Source organism: Taurulus bubalis, assembly GCF_910589615.1.
Source record: "Taurulus bubalis genome assembly, chromosome: 8".
Classification (NCBI taxonomy): Eukaryota; Metazoa; Chordata; class Actinopteri; order Perciformes; family Cottidae; genus Taurulus; species Taurulus bubalis.
In genome coordinates, this window is record NC_136596.1 from 478,292 (window position 1) to 501,972 (window position 23,681).

At 45.2% G+C, this 23,681-nt stretch overlaps 2 protein-coding genes across 2 annotated transcripts in view; both read right to left on the bottom strand.

Annotated features, from left to right (window-relative positions):
- Positions 1-338: 338 nt before the first annotated feature.
- brd3b (bromodomain containing 3b) lies at positions 339-17,834 on the bottom strand (the record flags this gene model as incomplete). Its single annotated transcript, XM_079221900.1, has 11 exons — positions 339-547; positions 4,377-4,675; positions 4,757-4,989; positions 5,257-5,439; positions 5,519-5,647; positions 13,413-13,832; positions 15,523-15,731; positions 16,596-16,725; positions 17,189-17,326; positions 17,400-17,511; positions 17,743-17,834. The coding sequence occupies 11 exons, from the start codon at positions 17,832-17,834 to the stop codon at positions 429-431; spliced, it is 2,064 nt and encodes a 687-aa protein (XP_079078026.1). The 3' UTR covers positions 339-428.
- Positions 17,835-23,473: 5,639 nt separating this feature from the next.
- The window catches only part of LOC306740102 (nucleus accumbens-associated protein 2-like), a gene marked incomplete at its 5' end in the record, with an annotated part of 36,474 nt that continues 36,266 nt past the window's right edge, over positions 23,474-23,681 (bottom strand). The window contains one exon of the mRNA XM_079222212.1: positions 23,474-23,675. Coding sequence (XP_079078338.1) covers positions 23,595-23,675 — 81 coding nt within the window. The 3' untranslated portion in view covers positions 23,474-23,594. The remainder of the gene's footprint in view (positions 23,676-23,681) is intronic.

The following is a 23,681-nucleotide window of genomic DNA, read 5'->3' on the forward strand; positions in this document are numbered from 1 at the left end:
ATTTGTTTGCATTCCGCCAGAAAAAAGAAAAACGACACTAGGAGCTAAAAAAACCTGTTCGCCTATTTACATACAGTCTCCAAGTCTGGGTGTGTGTGTAGTTTATATATATATATATATATATATATATATATATATATATATATATATATATATATATATATATATATATATGTGTGTGTGTGTGTGTGTGTGTGTGTGTGTGTGGGGGGGGGGGTAAGAAGTTCAGAGTGTATCTCTGTCTGTTGTTTGTGTTTTTTCAGGATGGAAGTTTACATGGATGTGTGTGTTAGTGTGTATCTGCATGTGTTAAGTGGGTGTGTGTGTGTGTGTGTGTGTGTAGAGTGGATAAACCTCTGTGTGTGTGATCAGTGTGTGTGTGTTCAGTAACATTTGTGTGTGTACTGTGAGTTTGTGTATGCGTGTGTTCAGTCTGTGTCGGAGGAAGAGGAGGTTCCTGTTGAGGAGCTGTCATCAGAGGAGGAAGAGGAGCTGCCACTCAAACGACTTGCCCCGCCTCCCGCTGCCCCACCGCCAGCTGCCTTCTCTGTAGAAAAAGAGAGAGACACACACACACACACACACACACACGAGTTAATAAACAAATACCTGAATCAATGACAACAAAGATGATGCTCACATTGACCTGCTACTACAGTAGCCGGGGACGTGTACCCGAGTAGGGGGGCGTGTACCCGAGTAGAGGGATGTTTACCCCAAGTAGGGGGATGTGTACCCGAGTAGAGGGACGTGCACCCGAGTAGAGGGACGTGTACCCGAGTAGAGGGATGTTTACCCCAAGTAGGGGGATGTGTACCCGAGTAGAGGGACGTGCACCCGAGTAGAGGGACGTGTACCCGAGTAGAGGGACGTGTACCCGAGTAGAGGGATGTGTACCCGAGTAGGGGTGGCGGGGGATGTGTACCCGAGTAGGGGGACGTGTACCCAAGTAGAGGGACGTGTACCCAAGTAGAGGGACGTGTACCCAAGTAGAGGGACGTGTACCCGAGTAGAGGGATGTGTACCCGAGTAGGGGTGGCGGGGGATGTGTACCCGAGTAGGGGGACGTGTACCCAAGTAGAGGGACGTGTACCCAAGTAGAGGGACGTGTACCCGAGTAGAGGGACGTGCACCCGAGTAGAGGGACGTGTACCCGAGTAGAGGGACGTGTACCCGAGTAGGGGGATGTGTACCCGAGTAGGGGTGGCGGGGGATGTGTACCCGAGTAGGGGGACGTGTACCCAAGTAGAGGGACGTGTACCCAAGTAGAGGGACGTGTACCCGAGTAGAGGGACGTGTACCCGAGTAGGGGTGGCGGGGGATGTGTACCCCAAGTAGGGGGACGTGTACCCGAGTAGAGGGACGTGTACCCGAGTAGAGGGACGTGTACCCGAGTAGAGGGATGTGTACCCGAGTAGGGGGATGTGTACCCGAGTAGGGGTGGCGGGGGATGTGTACCCGAGTAGGGGGACGTGTACCCGAGTAGAGGGACGTGTACCCGAGTAGAGGGACGTGTACCCAAGTAGAGGGACGTGGACCCGAGTAGAGGGACGTGTACCCGAGTAGAGGGACGTGTACCCGAGTAGAGGTGGCGGGGGATGTGTACCCGAGTAGGGGGACGTGCACCCGAGTAGGGGGATGTGTACCCGAGTAGAGGGACGTGTACCCGAGTAGAGGGACGTGTACCCGAGTAGAGGGATGTGTACCCGAGTAGGGGGATGTGTACCCGAGTAGAGGTGGCGGGGGACGTGTACCCGAGTAGAGGTGGCGGGGGACGTGTACCCGAGTAGAGGTGGCGGGGATGTGTACCCGAGTAGAGGGATGTGTACCCGAGGAGCGGTGGCGGGGGATGTGTACCCGAGTAGGGGGACGTGTACCCAAGTAGAGGTGGCGTGGGACGTGTACCCGAGTAGAGGTGGCGGGGATGTGTACTTGAGTAGAGGGATGTGTACCCAAGTAGGGGGATTGTGTACCCGAGTAGGGGGATTGTGTACCCAAGTAGAAGTGGCGGGGGATGTGTACCCAAGTAGAAGTGGCGGGGGATGTGTACCAAAGTAGAAGTGGCGGGGGATGTGTACCCAAGTAGAGTGATGTGTACCCAAGTAGGGGGATGTGTACCCAAGTAGGGGGATGTGTACCCAAGTAGGGGGATGTGCACCCAAGTAGGGGGATGTGCACCCAAGTAGGGGGATGTGCACCCAAGTAGGGGGATGTGCACCCAAGTAGGGGGACGTGTACCCAAGTAGGGGGATGTGTACCCAAGTAGAAGTGGCGGGGGACGTGTACCCAAGTAGAGGTGGCGGGGGATGTGTACCCGAGTAGAGGGATGTGTACCCGAGTAGAGGTGGCGGGGGATGTGTACCCGAGTAGGGGGACGTGTACCCAAGTAGAGGTGGCGGGGGATAAGTACCCGAGTAGGGGGATGTGTTCCCGAGTAGAGGATTGTGTACCCGAGTAGAGGATTGTGTACCCGAGTAGAGGATTGTGTACCCGAGTAGAGGATTGTGTACCCGAGTAGGGGGACGTGTACCCGAGTAGAGGATTGTGTACCCGAGTAGAGGATTGTGTACCCGAGTAGGGGGACGTGTACCCGAGTAGTGGTGGCGGCGGATGTGTACCCGAGTAGAGGGATGTGTACCCGAGTAGGGGGATGTGTACGCAAGTAGGGGGATGTGTACGCAAGTAGGGGGTGGGGTGTACCCGAGTAGAGGGATGTGTACCCGAGTAGAGGGATGTGTACCCGAGTAGAGGGATGTGTACCCGAGTAGGGGGATGTGTACACGAGTAGGGGGATGTGTACACGAGTAGGGGGATGTGTACACGAGTAGGGGGATGTGTACCCGGGTGGGGGGACGTGTACCCGAGTAGAGGGACGTATACCCGAGTAGAGGGACGTGTACCCGACTATAGGGACGTGTACCCGACTAGAGGGACGTGTACCCGACTAGAGGTGGCGGGGGACGTGTACCCGAGTAGAGGTGGCGGGGGATGTGTACCCGAGTAAGGGGACGTGTACCCGAGTAGAGGGACGTGCACCCGAGTAGGGGGACCCAAGTGGAGGTGGCGGGGGATGTGTATTCGAGTAGGGGGTCGTGTACCCGGGAAGGGGGGCGTGTACCCGGGCAGGGGGGCGTGTACCCGGGCAGGGGGGCGTGTACCCGAGTAGAGGTGGTGGGGGATGTGTTCCTGAGTAAGGGGACGTGTACCCGAGTAGAGGGATGTGTACCCGAGTAGAGGGATGTGTACCCGAGTAGAGGGATGTGTACCCGAGTAGAGGGATGTGTACCCGAGGAGCGGTGGCGGGGGATGTGTACCCGAGTAGGGGGACGTGTACCCAAGTAGAGGTGGCGGGGGACATCTACCCGAGTAGAGGTGGCGGGGATGTGTACCCGAGTAGAGGGATGTGTACCCAAGTAGAGGGATGTGTACCCAAGTAGAGGGATGTGTACCCAAGTAGGGGGATTGTGTACCCGAGTAGGGGGATTGTGTACCCGAGTAGGGGGATTGTGTACCCGAGTAGAAGTGGCGGGGGATGTGTACCCAAGTAGAAGTGGCGGGGGATGTGTACCCAAGTAGGGGGATGTGTACCCAAGTAGGGGGATGTGTACCCGAGTAGAAGTGGCGGGGGATGTGTACCCAAGTAGGGGGATGTGTACCCAAGTAGAAGTGGCGGGGGATGTGTACCCAAGTAGGGGGATGTGTACCCAAGTAGAAGTGGCGGGGGACGGGTACTCAAGTAGAAGTGGCGGGGGACGGGTACCCAAGTAGAAGTGGCGGGGGATGTGTACCCGAGTAGAGGGATGTGTACCCGAGTAGAGGTGGCGGGGGATGTGCACCCGAGTAGGGGGACGTGTACCCAAGTAGAGGTGGCGGGGGATAAGTACCCGAGTAGGGGGATGTGTTCCCGAGTAGAGGATTGTGTACCCGAGTAGAGGATTGTGTACCCAAGTAGGGGGACGTGTACCCAAGTAGGGGGACGTGTACCCGAGTAGGGGGACGTGTACCCGAGTAGGGGGACGTGTACCCGAGTAGGGGGACGTGTACCAGAGTAGGGGGATGTGTACCCAAGTAGAGGTGGCGGGGGACGTGTACCCGAGTCGGGGGATGTGTACCCGAGTCGGGGGATGTGTACCCGAGTCGGGGGATGTGTACCCGAGTCGGGGGATGTGTACCGGAGGACGTACCCGAGCATCGCAATATCTTTTGTGAGTGTCACAGAGGGCGGACTGTGCCTCAGTGTAACAAAGGCATGTCTATGTGCACTGGTTTCCACTAAGGAATGACTTCCAGCAGCCTTCCTGCAACAGCAGTAATTTCCTACTAACTTCCCAGATGAATATTTAGATGTTAGCAGTATATTAGTATTCAGTACTTACGCAGTAGCTTCCTCTGCTTCTTCTGAAGGCAGGATTTGACGTAGCGCTCCAGCTCCCGAAGTGTGGAGGGTTTAAGGGTTTCGAAGTCGATCTCGATCTCGTCGGGGTTCGAGTCCCTCAGCGACGGCTCTCTGGACTGGATGATGTGGACGACGCGGCCCAGCTTCTCACCCGGCAGCCGGTTTATATCCAGACTCAGCTGGCGCTTCTCGTCGTACGACATCGGCAGAGAAGACTCCTCGCCGTCGTCGCCGTTAGCGGAGCCACCGCCCGACGCCTTGCTGCCTTTCTTAGGTTGCCTGGAAACCGACAAGAGAGTCACTCGGATTGTTCAAACTCCAAATTAAAATTCACTCCCGACAGAACAATGAGGAATTTACCTCGTGGCAGTCACCGTGCTGTTAGCTTTCCTGGCTGGCGCTTTCTTCTGATTGGCTGGTTTTGGCTGTTGAGCGGCAGCTTTGGGCTTCTTCTCTTCTTCAATCTTGCCCTTGTTCCCTTTGTCTTTTTCCTTGTCTTTCTTCTTCTCCTTGTCTTTCTTCTCTTTCTTCTTCTTTGGCTTGCTGACTGGAGCCTGGGACAGGACAGCCAGCTGCTCGTGCACCGCCTTCAACTGATGGAATATACTAACTATCAATACCTTTAACTTCAGTTCAGCATCTAGAAACGCCTTTAGCGGGTGCATTATTCATGACAGCTAAAATCACACATTAATACGTATGATCAGAATTATTATCAAACATTCATTGCATATCAAAAATGTACAATTTAACAGAAAATTAAATCAACAGAATTTCATACATTTCATTCAATCTACAATGATAATAAAAAAGAAGAAAACCAGGATGTTCTTGACCTGTGATTGGTCGGCAGCACCAACCTGCTCCTGTAGCTCAGCCAATCGCGTGGCTCGCTCCTCCTCTGAGTCGGACGATTCGTCGGAGGAGGAGTTGTTGCTGCTGTCAGAGGAGGCGGTGCTTTTACTGACCATTGGTGTTGTAGATGGGACCGATGCCTCCAGGCCCTCATCGGGGATCTTAGCGAAACGCATCTCAAACACGTCCTGAGGAGAGAGATCGATGTTACCGACGACAGACACCGCGAGGTTCTGGATGGTTCTGGAAGGTTCCGCGGGTTCTTACCTGTAGCTTACGGGCCATGGCCACCACCTCGTGGTCTGGAGGGTTGTACTTGTAACAGTTGGAGAACATTAACCTGACATCAGTCGCAAAGCTTTGAGGGTCACCGTACTCTGCTTTATCCATTTTTTTCTGTTGAGGAGGAAGAAACAAGAAGATATTAAAAACGTAAAAATTAAGACTTCTGTGCGACGTCTCTCTGCGTAGGAACCGTCGGTAACTGTTCGTACCGATGGGTACTACGCAGAGGAACCATTCCTGTCGGTGTCGCTGATCCACCAGTCCGACCGAAGTTTAAAGTTAAAGTCAATTTACATTCTTAAGCCTCTTTGGAATCCGCCTTTTCTTGGATCCACACAGGATCATAGAACAGCCTAGAGCTGGGCGGTATGGCCAAAAATTCATATCACGTATTTTGTAAGATTCTGGCGGTTTCACCGAAAAGAACAGCTGTTCTCCGCTAGGTACGTTGGTACATAGAGGGTGTTAGGCAGCTAAACAAGGAGGGCCTTAGGACCCAGGGGAATGCAGGTGAAAAATAAAACAGGAAGAGACAAACCGGAAGGTTTAGTCTCTGTTTCTTGTTGTTGTGATAGTGTGCGAGCTGTACCCAGCATGCAGTTCGGCAATGTCATTTTATAAATATACATATACAATATACTAAAGTTACAACATGACTAAAGTTATAAAATGACTAAAGTTACAACATGACTAAAGTTACAACATGACTAAAGTTACAACATGACTAAAGTAACAACATGACTAAAGCAACAACATGACTAAAGTTACAACATGACTAAAGTTACAACATGACTAAAGTTACAACATGACTAAAGTTACGACATGACTAAAGTTATAACATGACTAAAGTTACGACATGACTAAAGTTACAACATGACTAAAGTTATGACCATGACTAAAGCTACAACATGACTAAAGTTATAACATGACTAAAGCTACAACATGACTAAAGTTATAACATGACTAAAGTTATAACATGACTAAAGTTACAACATGACTAAAGTTACAACATGACTAAAGTTACAACATGACTAAAGTTACAACATGACTAAAGTTACGACATGACTAAAGTTACAACATGACTAAAGTTATGACCATGACTAAAGCTACAACATGACTAAAGTTATGACCATGACTAAAGCTACAACATGACTAAAGTTATAACATGACTAAAGCTACAACATGACTAAAGTTATAACATGACTAAAGTTATAACATGACTAAAGTTACAACATGACTAAAGTTACAACATGACTAAAGTTACAACATGACTAAAGTTACAACATGACTAAAGTTACGACATGACTAAAGTTACAACATGACTAAAGTTATGACCATGACTAAAGCTACAACATGACTAAAGTTATAACATGACTAAAGCTACAACATGACTAAAGTTATAACATGACTAAAGCTATAACATGACTAAAGTTATGACATGACTAAAGCTACAACATGACTAAAGTTATAACATGACTAAAGCTATAACATGACTAAAGTTATGACCATGACTAAAGCTACAACATGACTAAAGTTATAACATGACTAAAGCTATAACATGACTAAAGCTACAACATGACTAAAGTTATAACATGACTAAAGCTATAACATGACTAAAGCTACAACATGACTAAAGTTATAACATGACTAAAGCTATAACATGACTAAAGTTATGACCATGACTAAAGCTACAACATGACTAAAGTTATAACATGACTAAAGCTACAACATGACTAAAGTTATAACATGACTAAAGTTATAACATGACTAAAGTTATAACATGACTAAAGTTATAACATGACTAAAGCTACAACATGACTAAAGTTATAACATGACTAAAGTTATGACCATGACTAAAGTTACAACATGACTAAAGTTACGACATGACTAAAGTTATAACATGACTAAAGTTATAACATGACTAAAGTTATAACATGACTAAAGTTATAACATGACTAAAGTTATAACATGACTAAAGCTACAACATGACTAAAGTTATAACATGACTAAAGTTATAACATGACTAAAGTTACAACATGACTAAAGTTACAACATGACTAAAGTTACAACATGACTAAAGTAACAACATGACTAAAGCAACAACATGACTAAAGCTACAACATGACTAAAGTTACAACATGACTAAAGTTACGACATGACTAAAGTTACAACATGACTAAAGTTATGACCATGACTAAAGTTATGACCATGACTAAAGTTACGACATGACTAAAGCTACAACATGACTAAAGTTACAACATGACTAAAGTTATGACCATGACTAAAGTTACAACATGACTAAAGTTACAACATGACTAAAGTTATGAAATGACTAAAGTTATGAAATGACTAAAGTTATGAAATGACTAAAGTTATGACCATGACTAAAGTTACAACATGACTAAAGTTACAACATGACTAAAGTTACAACATGACTAAAGTTACAACATGACTAAAGCTAGAACATAACTAAAGCTACAACATGACTAAAGCTACAACATGACTAAAGTTATGACCATGACTAAAGTTATGACCATGACTAAAGTTACAACATGACTAAAGTTACAACATGACTAAAGTTACAACATGACTAAAGTTACAACATGACTAAAGTTACAACATGACTAAAGTTACAACATGACTAAAGTTATGACCATGACTAAAGTTATGACCATGACTAAAGTTACAACATGACTAAAGTTACAACATGACTAAAGTTACAACATGACTAAAGTTACAACATGACTAAAGTTACAACATGACTAAAGTTATGACCATGACTAAAGTTATGACCATGACTAAAGTTATGACCATGACTAAAGTTATGACCATGACTAAAGTTACAACATGACTAAAGTTACAACATGACTAAAGTTACAACATGACTAAAGCTACAACATGACTAAAGTTATGACCATGACTAAAGTTACAACATGACTAAAGTTACAACATGACTAAAGTTATGACCATGACTAAAGTTACAACATGACTAAAGTTACAACATGACTAAAGTTATGACCATGACTAAAGTTATGACCATGACTAAAGTTACAACATGACTAAAGTTACAACATGACTAAAGCTACAACATGACTAAAGTTATGACCATGACTAAAGTTACAACATGACTAAAGTTACAACATGACTAAAGTTACGACATGACTAAAGTTATGACCATGACTAAAGCTACAACATGACTAAAGTTACAACATGACTAAAGTTACAACATGACTAAAGTTACAACATGACTAAAGTTACAACATGACTAAAGCTACAACATGACTAAAGCTACAACATGACTAAAGCTACAACATGACTAAAGTTATAACATGACTAAAGTTACAACATGACTAAAGTTACAACATGACTAAAGCTACAACATGACTAAAGTTACAACATGACTAAAGTTATAACATGACTAAAGTTACAACATGACTAAAGTTACAACATGACTAAAGTTACAACATGACTAAAGTTACAACATGACTAAAGTTATAACATGACTAAAGTTATAACATGACTAAAGTTATAACATGACTAAAGTTATGACATGACTAAAGTTATGACATGACTAAAGTTATGACCATGACTAAAGTTATGACCATGACTAAAGTTACAACATGACTAAAGTTACAACATGACTAAAGTTACAACATGACTAAAGTTATAACATGACTAAAGTTATGACCATGACTAAAGTTACAACCATGACTAAAGTTACAACATGACTAAAGTTACGACATGACTAAAGTTATGACCATGACTAAAGTTACAACATGACTAAAGTTACAACATGACTAAAGTTATGACCATGACTAAAGTTACAACCATGACTAAAGTTACAACATGACTAAAGTTACGACATGACTAAAGTTATGACCATGACTAAAGTTACAACATGACTAAAGTTACAACATGACTAAAGTTACAACATGACTAAAGTTACAACATGACTAAAGCTACAACATGACTAAAGTTATAACATGACTAAAGTTATAACATGACTAAAGTTATAACATGACTAAAGTTACAACATGACTAAAGTTACAACATGACTAAAGCTACAACATGACTAAAGTTATAACATGACTAAAGTTATAACATGACTAAAGTTATAACATGACTAAAGTTACAACATGACTAAAGTTACAACATGACTAAAGTTACGACATGACTAAAGTTACGACATGACTAAAGTTACAACATGACTAAAGTTACAACATGACTAAAGTTATAACATGACTAAAGTTATAACATGACTAAAGTTACAACATGACTAAAGTTACAACATGACTAAAGTTACAACATGACTAAAGTTACAACATGACTAAAGTTACAACATGACTAAAGTTACAACATGACTAAAGTTATAACATGACTAAAGTTATAACATGACTAAAGTTATAACATGACTAAAGTTATAACATGACTAAAGTTACGACATGACTAAAGTTATGACATGACTAAAGTTATGACCATGACTAAAGTTACAACATGACTAAAGTTACAACATGACTAAAGTTATGACCATGACTAAAGTTATGACCATGACTAAAGTTATGACCATGACTAAAGTTACAACATGACTAAAGTTACAACATGACTAAAGTTACGACATGACTAAAGTTATGACCATGACTAAAGCTACAACATGACTAAAGTTACAACATGACTAAAGTTACAACATGACTAAAGTTACAACATGACTAAAGTTATGACATGACTAAAGTTATAACATGACTAAAGTTATGACATGACTAAAGTTACGACATGACTAAAGTTATGACATGACTAAAGTTATGACATGACTAAAGTTACAACATGACTAAAGTTATGACCATGACTAAAGTTACAACATGACTAAAGTTACAACATGACTAAAGTTATGACCATGACTAAAGTTATGACCATGACTAAAGTTACAACATGACTAAAGTTACAACATGACTAAAGTTACAACATGACTAAAGTTACAACATGACTAAAGTTACGACATGACTAAAGCTACAACATGATTAAAGTTATAACATGACTAAAGTTACAACATGACTAAAGTTACAACATGACTAAAGTTACAACATGACTAAAGTTATAACATGACTAAAGTTATAACATGACTAAAGTTACAACATGACTAAAGTTACAACATGACTAAAGTTACAACATGACTAAAGTTACAACATGACTAAAGTTATAACATGACTAAAGTTACAACATGACTAAAGTTATGACATGACTAAAGTTATGACATGACTAAAGTTATGACCATGACTAAAGTTATGACCATGACTAAAGTTACAACATGACTAAAGTTACAACATGACTAAAGTTATAACATGACTAAAGTTATGACCATGACTAAAGTTATGACCATGACTAAAGTTACAACATGACTAAAGTTACAACATGACTAAAGTTATGACCATGACTAAAGCTACAACATGACTAAAGTTACAACATGACTAAAGTTACAACATGACTAAAGTTACAACATGACTAAAGCTACAACATGACTAAAGCTACAACATGACTAAAGCTACAACATGACTAAAGTTATAACATGACTAAAGTTATAACATGACTAAAGTTATAACATGACTAAAGTTACAACATGACTAAAGTTACAACATGACTAAAGCTACAACATGACTAAAGTTACAACATGACTAAAGCTACAACATGACTAAAGCTACAACATGACTAAAGTTATAACATGACTAAAGTTATAACATGACTAAAGTTACAACATGACTAAAGTTACAACATGACTAAAGTTACGACATGACTAAAGTTACAACATGACTAAAGTTACAACATGACTAAAGTTATAACATGACTAAAGTTATAACATGACTAAAGTTACAACATGACTAAAGTTACAACATGACTAAAGTTACAACATGACTAAAGTTATAACCATGACTAAAGTTACAACCATGACTAAAGTTACAACATGACTAAAGTTATAACCATGACTAAAGTTACAACATGACTAAAGTTACAACATGACTAAAGTTACAACATGACTAAAGTTATAACATGACTAAAGTTATAACATGACTAAAGTTACAACATGACTAAAGTTATGACATGACTAAAGTTATGACATGACTAAAGTTATGACCATGACTAAAGTTATGACCATGACTAAAGTTACAACATGACTAAAGTTACAACATGACTAAAGTTATGACCATGACTAAAGTTATGACCATGACTAAAGTTACAACATGACTAAAGTTACGACATGACTAAAGTTACGACATGACTAAAGTTATGACCATGACTAAAGCTACAACATGACTAAAGTTACAACATGACTAAAGTTACAACATGACTAAAGTTACAACATGACTAAAGCTACAACATGACTAAAGCTACAACATGACTAAAGTTATAACATGACTAAAGTTACAACCTGACTAAAGTTATAACATGACTAAAGTTGTAACATGACTAAAGTTACAACATGACTAAAGTTACAACATGACTAAAGTTACAACATGACTAAAGTTACAACATGACTAAAGTTACAACATGACTAAAGTTATAACATGACTAAAGTTACAACATGACTAAAGTTATAACATGACTAAAGTTATAACATGACTAAAGTTACAACATGACTAAAGTTATAACATGACTAAAGTTACAACATGACTAAAGTTATAACATGACTAAAGTTACAACATGACTAAAGTTACAACATGACTAAAGTTATAACATGACTAAAGTTGTAACATGACTAAAGTTACAACATGACTAAAGTTACAACATGACTAAAGTTACAACATGACTAAAGTTATAACATGACTAAAGTTACAACATGACTAAAGTTATAACATGACTAAAGTTACAACATGACTAAAGTTATAACCATGACTAAAGTTACAACATGACTAAAGTTATAACATGACTAAAGTTACAACATGACTAAAGTTATAACATGACTAAAGTTATAACATGACTAAAGTTACAACATGACTAAAGTTACAACATGACTAAAGTTACAACATGACTAAAGTTACAACATGACTAAAGTTACAACATGACTAAAGTTATAACATGACTAAAGTTACAACATGACTAAAGTTATAACATGACTAAAGTTATAACATGACTAAAGTTACAACATGACTAAAGTTATAACATGACTAAAGTTACAACATGACTAAAGTTATAACATGACTAAAGTTACAACATGACTAAAGTTACAACATGACTAAAGTTATAACATGACTAAAGTTGTAACATGACTAAAGTTACAACATGACTAAAGTTACAACATGACTAAAGTTACAACATGACTAAAGTTATAACATGACTAAAGTTACAACATGACTAAAGTTATAACATGACTAAAGTTACAACATGACTAAAGTTATAACCATGACTAAAGTTACAACATGACTAAAGTTATAACATGACTAAAGTTACAACATGACTAAAGTTATAACATGACTAAAGTTATAACATGACTAAAGTTACAACATGACTAAAGTTATAACATGACTAAAGTTACAACATGACTAAAGTTATAACATGACTAAAGTTATAACATGACTAAAGTTACAACATGACTAAAGTTACAACATGACTAAAGTTACGACATGACAGTAAGTATCTCAGACCGCTGCGCCCTCAGGTGAGAGGTGAACAATACATTTTGCTGCCTGCCGAAGAGCAACAACAGTTGTTACAACTATGACGGTATATGAAAAAGTCATACCGTATGGAAATTTGAAACCGGTATACCGCACAGCCTCCCACCTCCCGATTGATCTGAGCGTGGCGTGTTGTGATGTCATAGAGGTGGTGACGGACCGATAGATCAGTCTCAGTATAGATATATACGTGTGGTGATCACGTGACCTACCCGCACGGTGCTGAGGTCCATGGGGTGCTTGATGATGTCGTGGTAGTCGTGCAGCTCCAGGGCCTCGGCGTCCACCGGCTTGTAGAAGGGCCAGGCGTAGGCGGCGTGCTTCTTGGAGAGCATCTCCTTCAGGATGGCGTCGCAGTGCTTCATCTGCTCGCCCAGCTTCCCGCCCTTACTCCTGCCGGCTCCGGCTCCGGCTCCTCCTCCGGCCCCGGCTCCTCCGGCTCCCACCTCGCTCAACGCCACCTCTTCCACCGTCTCCCTGCGGGTCTTGGCAGGCCGGGCGGCGGCCTCTCGGCGGGACGAGCCCAGCTTGGGAGGCTTGGCGTCCTGAGCGGAGGGAGAGTCGGCCCGGCCGGCGGAGATGGCCGACGTGGTGGGGGTGGTGGTGTCGGCTTTCCTCTTCACACCTTTCTTCTGTTGGAGAGACAGACAGGTGTGACCACAAGCAGAGGAGAGACAGACAGGTGTGACCACAAGCAGAGGAGAGACAGACAGGTGTGACCACAGGCAGAGGAGAGACAGACAGGTGTGACCACAGGCAGAGGAGAGACAGACAGGTGTGACCACAAGCAGAGGAGAGACAGACAGATGTGACCACAAGCAGAGGAGAGACAGACAGGTGTGACCACAAGCAGAGGAGAGACAGACAGGTGTGACCACAAGCAGAGGAGAGACAGACAGGTGTGACCACAGGCAGAGGAGAGACAGACAGGTGTGACCACAGGCAGAGGAGAGACAGACAGGTGTGACCACAAGCAGAGGAGAGACAGACAGGTGTGACCACAAGCAGAGGAGAGACAGACAGGTGTGACCACAAGCAGAGGAGAGACAGACAGGTGTGACCACAGGCAGAGGAGAGACAGACAGGTGTGACCACAAGCAGAGGAGAGACAGACAGGTGTGACCACAAGCAGAGGAGAGACAGACAGGTGTGACCACAAGCAGAGGAGAGACAGACAGGTGTGACCACAAGCAGAGGAGAGACAGACAGGTGTGACCACAAGCAGAGGAGAGACAGACAGGTGTGACCACAAGCAGAGGAGAGACAGACAGGTGTGACCACAAGCAGAGGAGAGACAGACAGGTGTGACCACAAGCAGAGGAGAGACAGACAGGTGTGACCACAGGCAGAGGAGAGACAGACAGGTGTGACCACAAGCAGAGGAGAGACAGACAGGTGTGACCACAAGCAGAGGAGAGACAGACAGGTGTGACCACAGGCAGAGGAGAGACAGACAGGTGTGACCACAAGCAGAGGAGAGACAGACAGGTGTGACCACAAGCAGAGGAGAGACAGACAGGTGTGACCACAAGCAGAGGAGAGACAGACAGGTGTGACCACAAGCAGAGGAGAGACAGACAGGTGTGACCACAAGCAGAGGAGAGACAGGTAGGGTCAGGAAAAGATAAGACAGGTGTAGACATTTAGAAAGAAACGAGTAAAGAGAGACAGGGAGAAAAAGACACAGGTAAAGACAGAGAGAGACAGACGGGTACAGAGAGAGAGAGAAAGAGAGATACGGGTACAAAGAGAGAGAGAGACAGACAGACAGGTACAAAGAGAGAGAGAGACAGACGGGTAGAAAGAGAGAGAGAGACAGACGGGTAGAAAGAGAGAGAGAGAGAGACAGACGGGTAGAAAGAGAGAGAGAGAGATAGACGGGTAGAAAGAGAGAGAGAGAGAGACAGACGGGTAGAAAGAGAGAGAGAGAGAGACAGACGGGTAGAAAGAGAGAGAGAGACAGACGGGTACAAAGAGAGAGAGAGACAGACGGGTAGAAAGAGAGAGAGAGAGAGACAGACGGGTAGAAAGAGAGAGAGAGACAGACGGGTAGAAAGAGAGAGAGAGAGACAGACAGGTACAAAGAGAGAGAGAGACAGACGGGTAGAAAGAGAGAGAGAGACAGACGGGTACAAAGAGAGAGAGAGACAGACGGGTAGAAAGAGAGAGAGAGACAGACGGGTAGAAAGAGAGAGAGAGAGACAGACAGGTACAAAGAGAGAGAGAGACAGACGGGTAGAAAGAGAGAGAGAGACAGACGGGTAGAAAGAGAGAGAGAGAGACAGACGGGTTTAATATTTTGGGCCATGCACAAAACCTTACCTTGACGACAGGCTGTGCAGACGCCATCATGGTTGCCGGGGGCTGCGGGGCCAAGACGGGGGGCGTGGCCTGGGCAGGTGTGGGCGTGGCCTGGGCAGGTGTGGGCGTGGCCAAGATGACAGGCATCTGAGAGGGGGACGGGGACGGGTAGGAGGGCGGGGGAAGGGGGGAGGCCGGAGACTCCTGCTGACTCACTGAGAGAGAAAGTACTACCATAAGTACCACAGAGTACTACAGCAAGTACATAGAAACACATCTGCTACGTTTTATAATACTGTTAAATGTATTCATGTGCAAGTACTATTACATGCACATGTTAGTACTAGTACTAGGTTCTGCGTGGCCAGCAGTACTAGTACTGCAGCACACTCCTGTAGTACTAGTACTGCAGTACACTCCTGTAGTACTAGTACTGCAGTACACTCCTGTAGTACTAGTACTGCAGCACACTCCTGTAGTACTAGTACTGCAGTACACTCCTGTAGTACTAGTACTGCAGTACACTCCTGTAGTACTAGTACTGCAGTACACTCCTGTAGTACTAGTACTGCAGTACACTCCTGTAGTACTAGTACTGCAGTACACTCCTGCAGTACTAGTACTGCAGTACACTCCTGTAGTACTAGTACTGCAGTACACTCCTGTAGTACTAGTACTGCAGTACACACCTGTAGTACTAGTACTGCAGTACACTCCTGTAGTACTAGTACTGCAGTACACTCCTGTAGTACTAGTACTGCAGTACACACCTGTAGTACTAGTACTGCAGTACACTCCTGTAGTACTAGTACTGCAGTACACACCTGTAGTACTAGTACTGCAGTACACTCCTGTAGTACTAGTACTGCAGTACACACCTGTAGTACTAGTACTGCAGTACACTCCTGTAGTACTAGTACTGCAGTACACTCCTGTAGTACTAGTACTGCAGTACACACCTGTAGTACTAGTACTGCAGTACACACCTGTAGTACTAGTACTGCAGTACACTCCTGTAGTACTAGTACTGCAGTACACACCTGTAGTACTAGTACTGCAGTACACTCCTGTAGTACTAGTACTGCAGTACACACCTGTAGTGCCCTTGCCCTTGCCTTTGGGAGCTGGGGGCAGCAGAGCCACTTCCTCTTGAGGCATCTGGGAGACTTTCTGCAGGAAGATCTTCTCCAGAGCCTGAGCCATGAGCACGATGTCGTCTGTGGGCTGCAACACACAAACGCACAACGTGACGCACGACGTGACGCACGACGTGACGCACGACGTGACGCACGACGTGACGCACGACGTGACGCACGACGTGACGCACAACTACACTGTATACTATGCTACAAGATGGATACAAGTACACATGTACCGTGTTCTATATGTAGCAGTTGGTGAACATGGTGTTGTATACAAGTACCTGGTTGTATATAAGTACCTGGTTGTATATAAGTACCTTGTTGTAGCAGTTGGTGAATATGGTGTTGTATGTAAGTACCTGGTTGTATAGAAGTACCTTGTTGTAGATGTAGCAGTTGGTGAATATGGTGTTGTATGTAAGTACCTGGTTGTATAGAAGTACCTTGTTGTAGATGTAGCAGTTGGTGAACGTGGTGTTGTATATAAGTACCTGGTTGTATATAAGTACCTGGTTGTATATAAGTACCTGGTTGTATAGAAGTACCTTGTTGTAGATGTAGCAGTTGGTGAACATGGTGTTGAAGTCCTGCATGGCCTCACTGGCGCTCCAGTAGTAGTTGTTCTCCAGACGCTTCTTGATGGTTCCCATGTCCATCGGGTTCTTGATCACCTTGTGGTAGTCCTGGAAACACGGACATTAGCTTAGCTTAGTGGGGTTCTGCGAGTTTAAGCACGAGAGAAGAAGAAGAACTCACTGCTAAGCAGAGCTTGATGGCGTCGACCGGCTGATAGAATGGCCACGCAAACTGATGCTTCCACAGAGTCTTCACCACCACGTTCTGCATGTACTGCAGCTGGTTGGTCTTCCTGAGAGAGACACATATACATTATATATATATATATATATATATATATATATATACATACACACATAAAAAAATAATACACACGCACACAGACACACACACAGACACACGCAGACACACACACGCACAGACACAGACACACGCGCACACACACAAAGTGACTACAACTCATATTTCCAACATGGTGGCACCGTTTCAGAGGCAGACGAAGACAGAGGAAGGCGTGTCCTACCTGCCGGGCTTGGCGGCGTTGGTGACCTCCGGGGGCGACGGGTTGGTGAGGGTGGGGGGGCTGGGGGGCGCAGCCTCGGGGGCGTCCGACATGGTGGACGCAGCAATGCACTGTGGGATGGCAGCGTCTGACCTCAAGGGAAACTACTCCCCTGTGGTCTGAGGGATGTGTGTGTGTGTGTGTGTGTGTGTGTTCAGTTCCGCTGGTGGTGTCGATTCTTCAGCTTGATGTTTCCTCCGAGGAGACAATCGCCCATCGCACAACCTGAGAGACAAAGAGACGTTGTTATCGGTCTGTCCTGCTGGAGAAACAAGCTAAGCTAATGTTAGCATCAGACGTCTGGATCTCAAGCTATCAGAGAAACCAGCTAAGCTAACATTAGCATCAGACCTCTGGATCTCAAGCTATCAGAGAAACCAGCTATGCTAACGTCAGCATCAGACCTCTGGATCTCAAGCTATCAGAGAAACCAGCTATGCTAACGTCAGCATCAGACATCTGGATATTAAGCAACCAGAGAATCAACCTAAGCTAACCTTAGCGCCAGACGTCTGGATCTCAAGCCACCAGAGAACCAAGCTAAGCTAACGTTAGCATCATATGCCTGGATCTTAAGCCACCAGAGAAACAAGCTAAGCTAACGTTAGCATCATATGCCTGGATCTCAAGCCACCAGAGAAACAAGCTAAGCTAACGTTAGCATCAGACATCTGGATCTCAAGCCACCAGAGAAACAAGCTAAGCTAATGTTAGCATCAGACATCTGGATCTCAAGCCACCAGAGAAACAAGCTAAGCTAATGTTAGCATCAGACATCGGGATCTCAAGCCACCAGAGAAACAGGCTAAGCTAATGTTAGCATCAGACATCGGGATCTCAAGCCACCAGAGAAACAGGCTAAGCTAATGTTATTGATACATCGTGAGGTCACATGAGCAGCAGTTCCTTTTAGAGTTTCTCCAGCAGAGTAGTATTGAATGAATACAATGTGTATTAATACTTCTACTGATCCTTCTCTTCTAACCCGCTTCAGACTACAAGTTTCAAGTTTACAAGTACAATTATGAGGTAGTCGTACTTCAGTAGTACTTTTTACTCCATTAGGTTTACTTCATTCAGAACACTACAACATGTTCACAAATACATGATGTAGTATTCTTACAGATTAAAGTACCAGAAGTACACATTCATGCATCAATAATTACTACAACAATGTACTTTACTACTGAAAGTACAACCTGATGCTGTTAATTTGGAACTTTTACTGCCCCAGAGTACTTGTACACTGTGGTACGAATACTTGTGTACTAGTACCGACTGCGGCTCTGAGGGCTCCTCCAGACCGCACAGCACCTGGACCTGGACCGGCTCCTGTCACGGATCCACAAAGTCCAGATCCACAGAGTCCGGATCCACAAAGCCCGGATCAACAGATGTTAGAGTCCGGATCAACAAAGTCCGGATCAACAGATCTTAGAGACCGGATCAACAAAGCCCGGATCAACAGATGTTAGAGTCCGGATCAACAGATGTTAGAGTCCGGATCAACAAAGCCCGGATCAACAGATGTTAGAGTCCGGATCAACAAAGCCCGGATCAACAGATGTTAGAGCCCGGATCAACAAAGCCCGGATCAACAGATGCTAGAGTCCGGATCAACAAAGCCCGGATCAACAGATGTTAGAGTCCGGATCAACAAAGCCCGGATCAACAGATGTTAGAGCCCGGATCAACAAAGCCCGGATCAACAGATGTTAGAGTCCGGATCAACAGATGTTAGAGTCCGGATCCACAAAGCCTGGATCAACAGATGTTAGAGTCCGGATCAACAGATGTTAGAGTCCGGATCCACAAAGCCTGGATCAACAGATGTTAGAGCCCGGATCAACAGATGTTAGAGTCCGGATCAACAAAGCCCGGATCAACAGATGTTAGAGTCCGGATCCACAAAGCCAGGATCAACAGATGTTAGAGTCCGGATCAACAAAGCCAGGATCAACAGATGTTAGAGCCCGGATCAACAGATGTTAGAGCCCGGATCAACAGATGTTAGAGTCCGGATCAACAAAGCCCGGATCAACAGATGTTAGAGTCCGGATCCACAAAGCCAGGATCAACAGATGTTAGAGTCCGGATCAACAGATGTTAGAGTCCGGATCAACAAAGCCCGGATCAACAGATGTTAGAGTCCGGATCAACAAAGCCCGGATCAACAGATGTTAGAGTCCGGATCAACAGATGTTAGAGTCCGGATTAACAAAGCCCGGATCAACAGATGTTAGAGTCCGGATCCACAAAGCCCGGATCAACAAAGCCCGGATCAACAAAGCCCGGATCAACAGATGTTAGAGTCCGGATCAACAGAGCCCGGATCAACAAAGTCCGGATCAACAGATGTTAGAGTCCGGATCAACAAAGCCCGGATCAACAGATGTTAGAGTCCGGATCAACAGATGTTAAGAGTCCGGATCAACAAAGCCCGGATCAACAGATGTTAGAGTCCGGATCAACAGATGTTAGAGTCCGGATCCACAAAGCCTGGATCAACAAAGCCCGGATCAACAGATGTTAGAGTCCGGATCAACAGATGTTAGAGTCCGGATCCACAAAGCCCGGATCCACAAAGCCCGGATCAACAAAGCCCGGATCAACAGATGTTAGAGTCCGGATCAACAAAGCCCGGATCAACAGATGTTAAAGTCCGGATCAACAGATGTTAGAGTCCGGATCCACAAAGCCTGGATCAACAAAGCCTGGATCAACAGATGTTAGAGTCCGGATCCACAAAGCCCGGATCAACAAAGCCCGGATCAACAGATTTTAGAGTCCGGATCAACAGATGTTAGAGTCCGGATCCACAAAGCCTGGATCAACAAAGCCCGGATCAACAAAGCCCGGATCAACAGATGTTAGAGTCCGGATCAACAGAGCCCGGATCAACAGATGTTAGAGTCCGGATCAACAAAGCCCGGATCAACAGATGTTAGAGTCCGGATCCACAAAGCCCGGATCAACAAAGCCCGGATCAACAGATGTTAGAGTCCGGATCAACAGATGTTAGAGTCCGGATCCACAAAGCCTGGATCAACAAAGCCCGGATCAACAGATGTTAGAGTACAGATCAACAAAGCCCGGATCAACAAAGCCCGGATCAACAGATGTTAGAGTCCGGCTCAACAAAGCCCGGATCAACAAAGTCCGGATCAACAAAGCCCGGATCAACAGATGTTAGAGTCCGGATCAACAGATGTTAGAGTCCGGATCAACAGATGTTAGAGTCCGGATCCACAAAGCCCGGATCAACAGATGTTAGAGTCCGGATCAAGAAAGCCCAGATCAACAAAGCCCGGATCAACAGATGTTAGAGCCCGGATCAACAAAGCCCGGATCAACAAAGCCCGGATCAACAAAGCCCGGATCAACAGACGTTAGAGTCCGGATCAACAGATGTTAGAGCCCGGATCCACAAAGCCCAAATCAACAGAGCCCGGATCAACAGAGCCCGGATCAACAGATGTTAGAGTCCGGATCAACAGAGCCCGGATCAACAGAGCCCGGATCAACAAAGTCCGGATCAACAGATGTTAGAGTCCGGATCAACAGATGTTAGAGTCCGGATCATACAGATCTCGGGTCCACAGAGCCCAGGTCCACAGAGTCCGGGTCTGCATGCGGCTAACTAACGAGCTAACCGCTAGCAGACACCGCTGTGACCAACTAAACTCCCCAAATCCGGATCAACAGAGTCCGCATCCGCAGCCAGACCCGCCGCCCGGGTCTCGGCGGCTGGAGGACCAGTCCCGGCTCGCGCACGCGGTTTACCTGCTCAGGTGCCGCTCAGGTGCGCGTGTTCTCACAAACATCGTTCTCTCTTTAAAAAGATGGCGGGCAGAAGAGCAGCTAGCTGCGAGCTAACGGCGCTAGGCTACTTACCGAACACGGAAACGTCGTAAATAGTCTGAATATCGGTCTCGTGGCCGTGTGCGCGTGGGTTGGGTCGCGGCTCTCCCCGCTAGCTCGGTACCGGGCGGCTCACCGGGAGGATCGCGCGCTCACGGAGCCGCTTGCGTGCAGAACGTTCCCGCGAGCTAATGAGCCGTTAGCCTGTTAGCTGAGCTTTGTCTGAAGGCGCCGAGCGGCCAGTCCGCATCCCGCACCATCCCGCACGGCCCGCACGGCCTCCGCTCCTTCACCGCTCCTCTCGCGCTCCTCAGCCGCCGGTAAGCCTCCGGTACCGCGCGGAGAGGGGTCTTTACGTCGGGGCTCGGTGCTCCGGGACGTCCTGCGGGCTGCAGTAGGGTTTAATTGGAGCTTTTTTTTTATTTAGCGAAGTAGCATAATAGATGAGTTATCAGCTGTCTCCCGTCTGCGCAGGCGCAGTGGCGAACGGCATCGTAGATGTTGTTGTGACGGGATTGGCTGGTCGGGCGCGTGAGGCGCGCTGATTGGCTGCGGGGCGTTCAGGGCGGGGCGGAGTGAAGCGCTGTGATTGTCCGGTGGTTCAGAATGGCGCCGTCAGTGACACTACGTCTCCCAGCATGCAGCGCGGCAGCAGCGAAGCTGGCTGGCTGAAGCCGCTGCAGAGGACGAATGAATGACTGATCTGTATATCGATCTGTATATTGATCTGTATATTGACCCATAACCGATCTTTACAATAACTGATCTGTATATTATATATTATATAGTGTATATTATTTGACCCTTGAGCCCCTCGCCATGATAATCTTCTTTAGCAGATGCCTGTACATGAATGATGCCGTTATCATAACCAGAACATGACCAGTCCAAAAGGATCAAGTAGTCAACATATTTATGAGCGTCAGGTGTCTCCTTTTGTTTTTAAACAAAGATCAAGAAGACCAAAAACAAATAATAACTGAAAAACGTGAATGAGTTTAAAAAGCATCACATTGGCTTCAGAATGTTTAAGTCAATCACAAGCTGAGGTCTCGTTGGTTTGTGAAGCCTCCAGGTCTGCATTCTGGCCGTCGCCATCTTGTTTTTTAGCAACCGTGAACAGGAAGTGACCACACCTGGGCTGAGGAGGAGTGACGAAGAGACCTGTCAATCACCTTGTAGCCCCGCCCTAAAGCATCCCCTGCTTTATGGTCTGTTTGACTCTAAATTACCATAATTTACTAATGCTGAGAATGCAGCTTTAACACATGAAGCATAGACTTCTATACAACCAGAGGAGTCACCCCCTGGTGGTCAGGAGAGAGACTGCAGCTTTAACACATGAAGCATAGACTTCTATACAACCAGAGGAGTCGCCCCCTGGTGGTCAGGAGAGAGACTGCAGCTTTAACACATGAAGCATAGACTTCTATACAACCAGAGGAGTCGCCCCCTGGTGGTCAGGAGAGAGACTGCAGCTTTAACACATGAAGCATAGACTTCTATACAACCAGAGGAGTCGCCCCCTGGTGGTCAGGAGAGAGACTGCAGCTTTAACACATCAAACAGACCATAAAGCAGGGGATGCTTTAGGGCGGGGCTACCAGGTGATTGACAGGTCGATGTTCAGATCAAACAGAAAACACAGAAACAGTAGTCTGATTATCAAGAAGCTTTATTTTCGTTATCAGAGTAAATATCATCATCATCATCATCATCATCATCATCATCATCATCATTATCTGTGTGCTAGACTGCAGGAGGCTGTTTACATGCAGCTGAGCCGAGCAGACAGACATACAGGAGGACAGACAGGTAAAGGAGCAGACAGACAGACAGACAGACAGACAGGTAGACAGAGAGGTAGACAGGTGGACAGGTAGTGAGGTAGGGAGAGACAGACAGGTAGCTGTTGTGTTATTTACATACAGGTAGCAGATGCAATAGAAAGCTTATTGGCTGTCTTCCAGAGGCTCCGCCCCCCTCTCTTCTGTGTCGACCAATCCCCTGTGAGGAGGGGCGGGTTCTGCAGGCTGAGG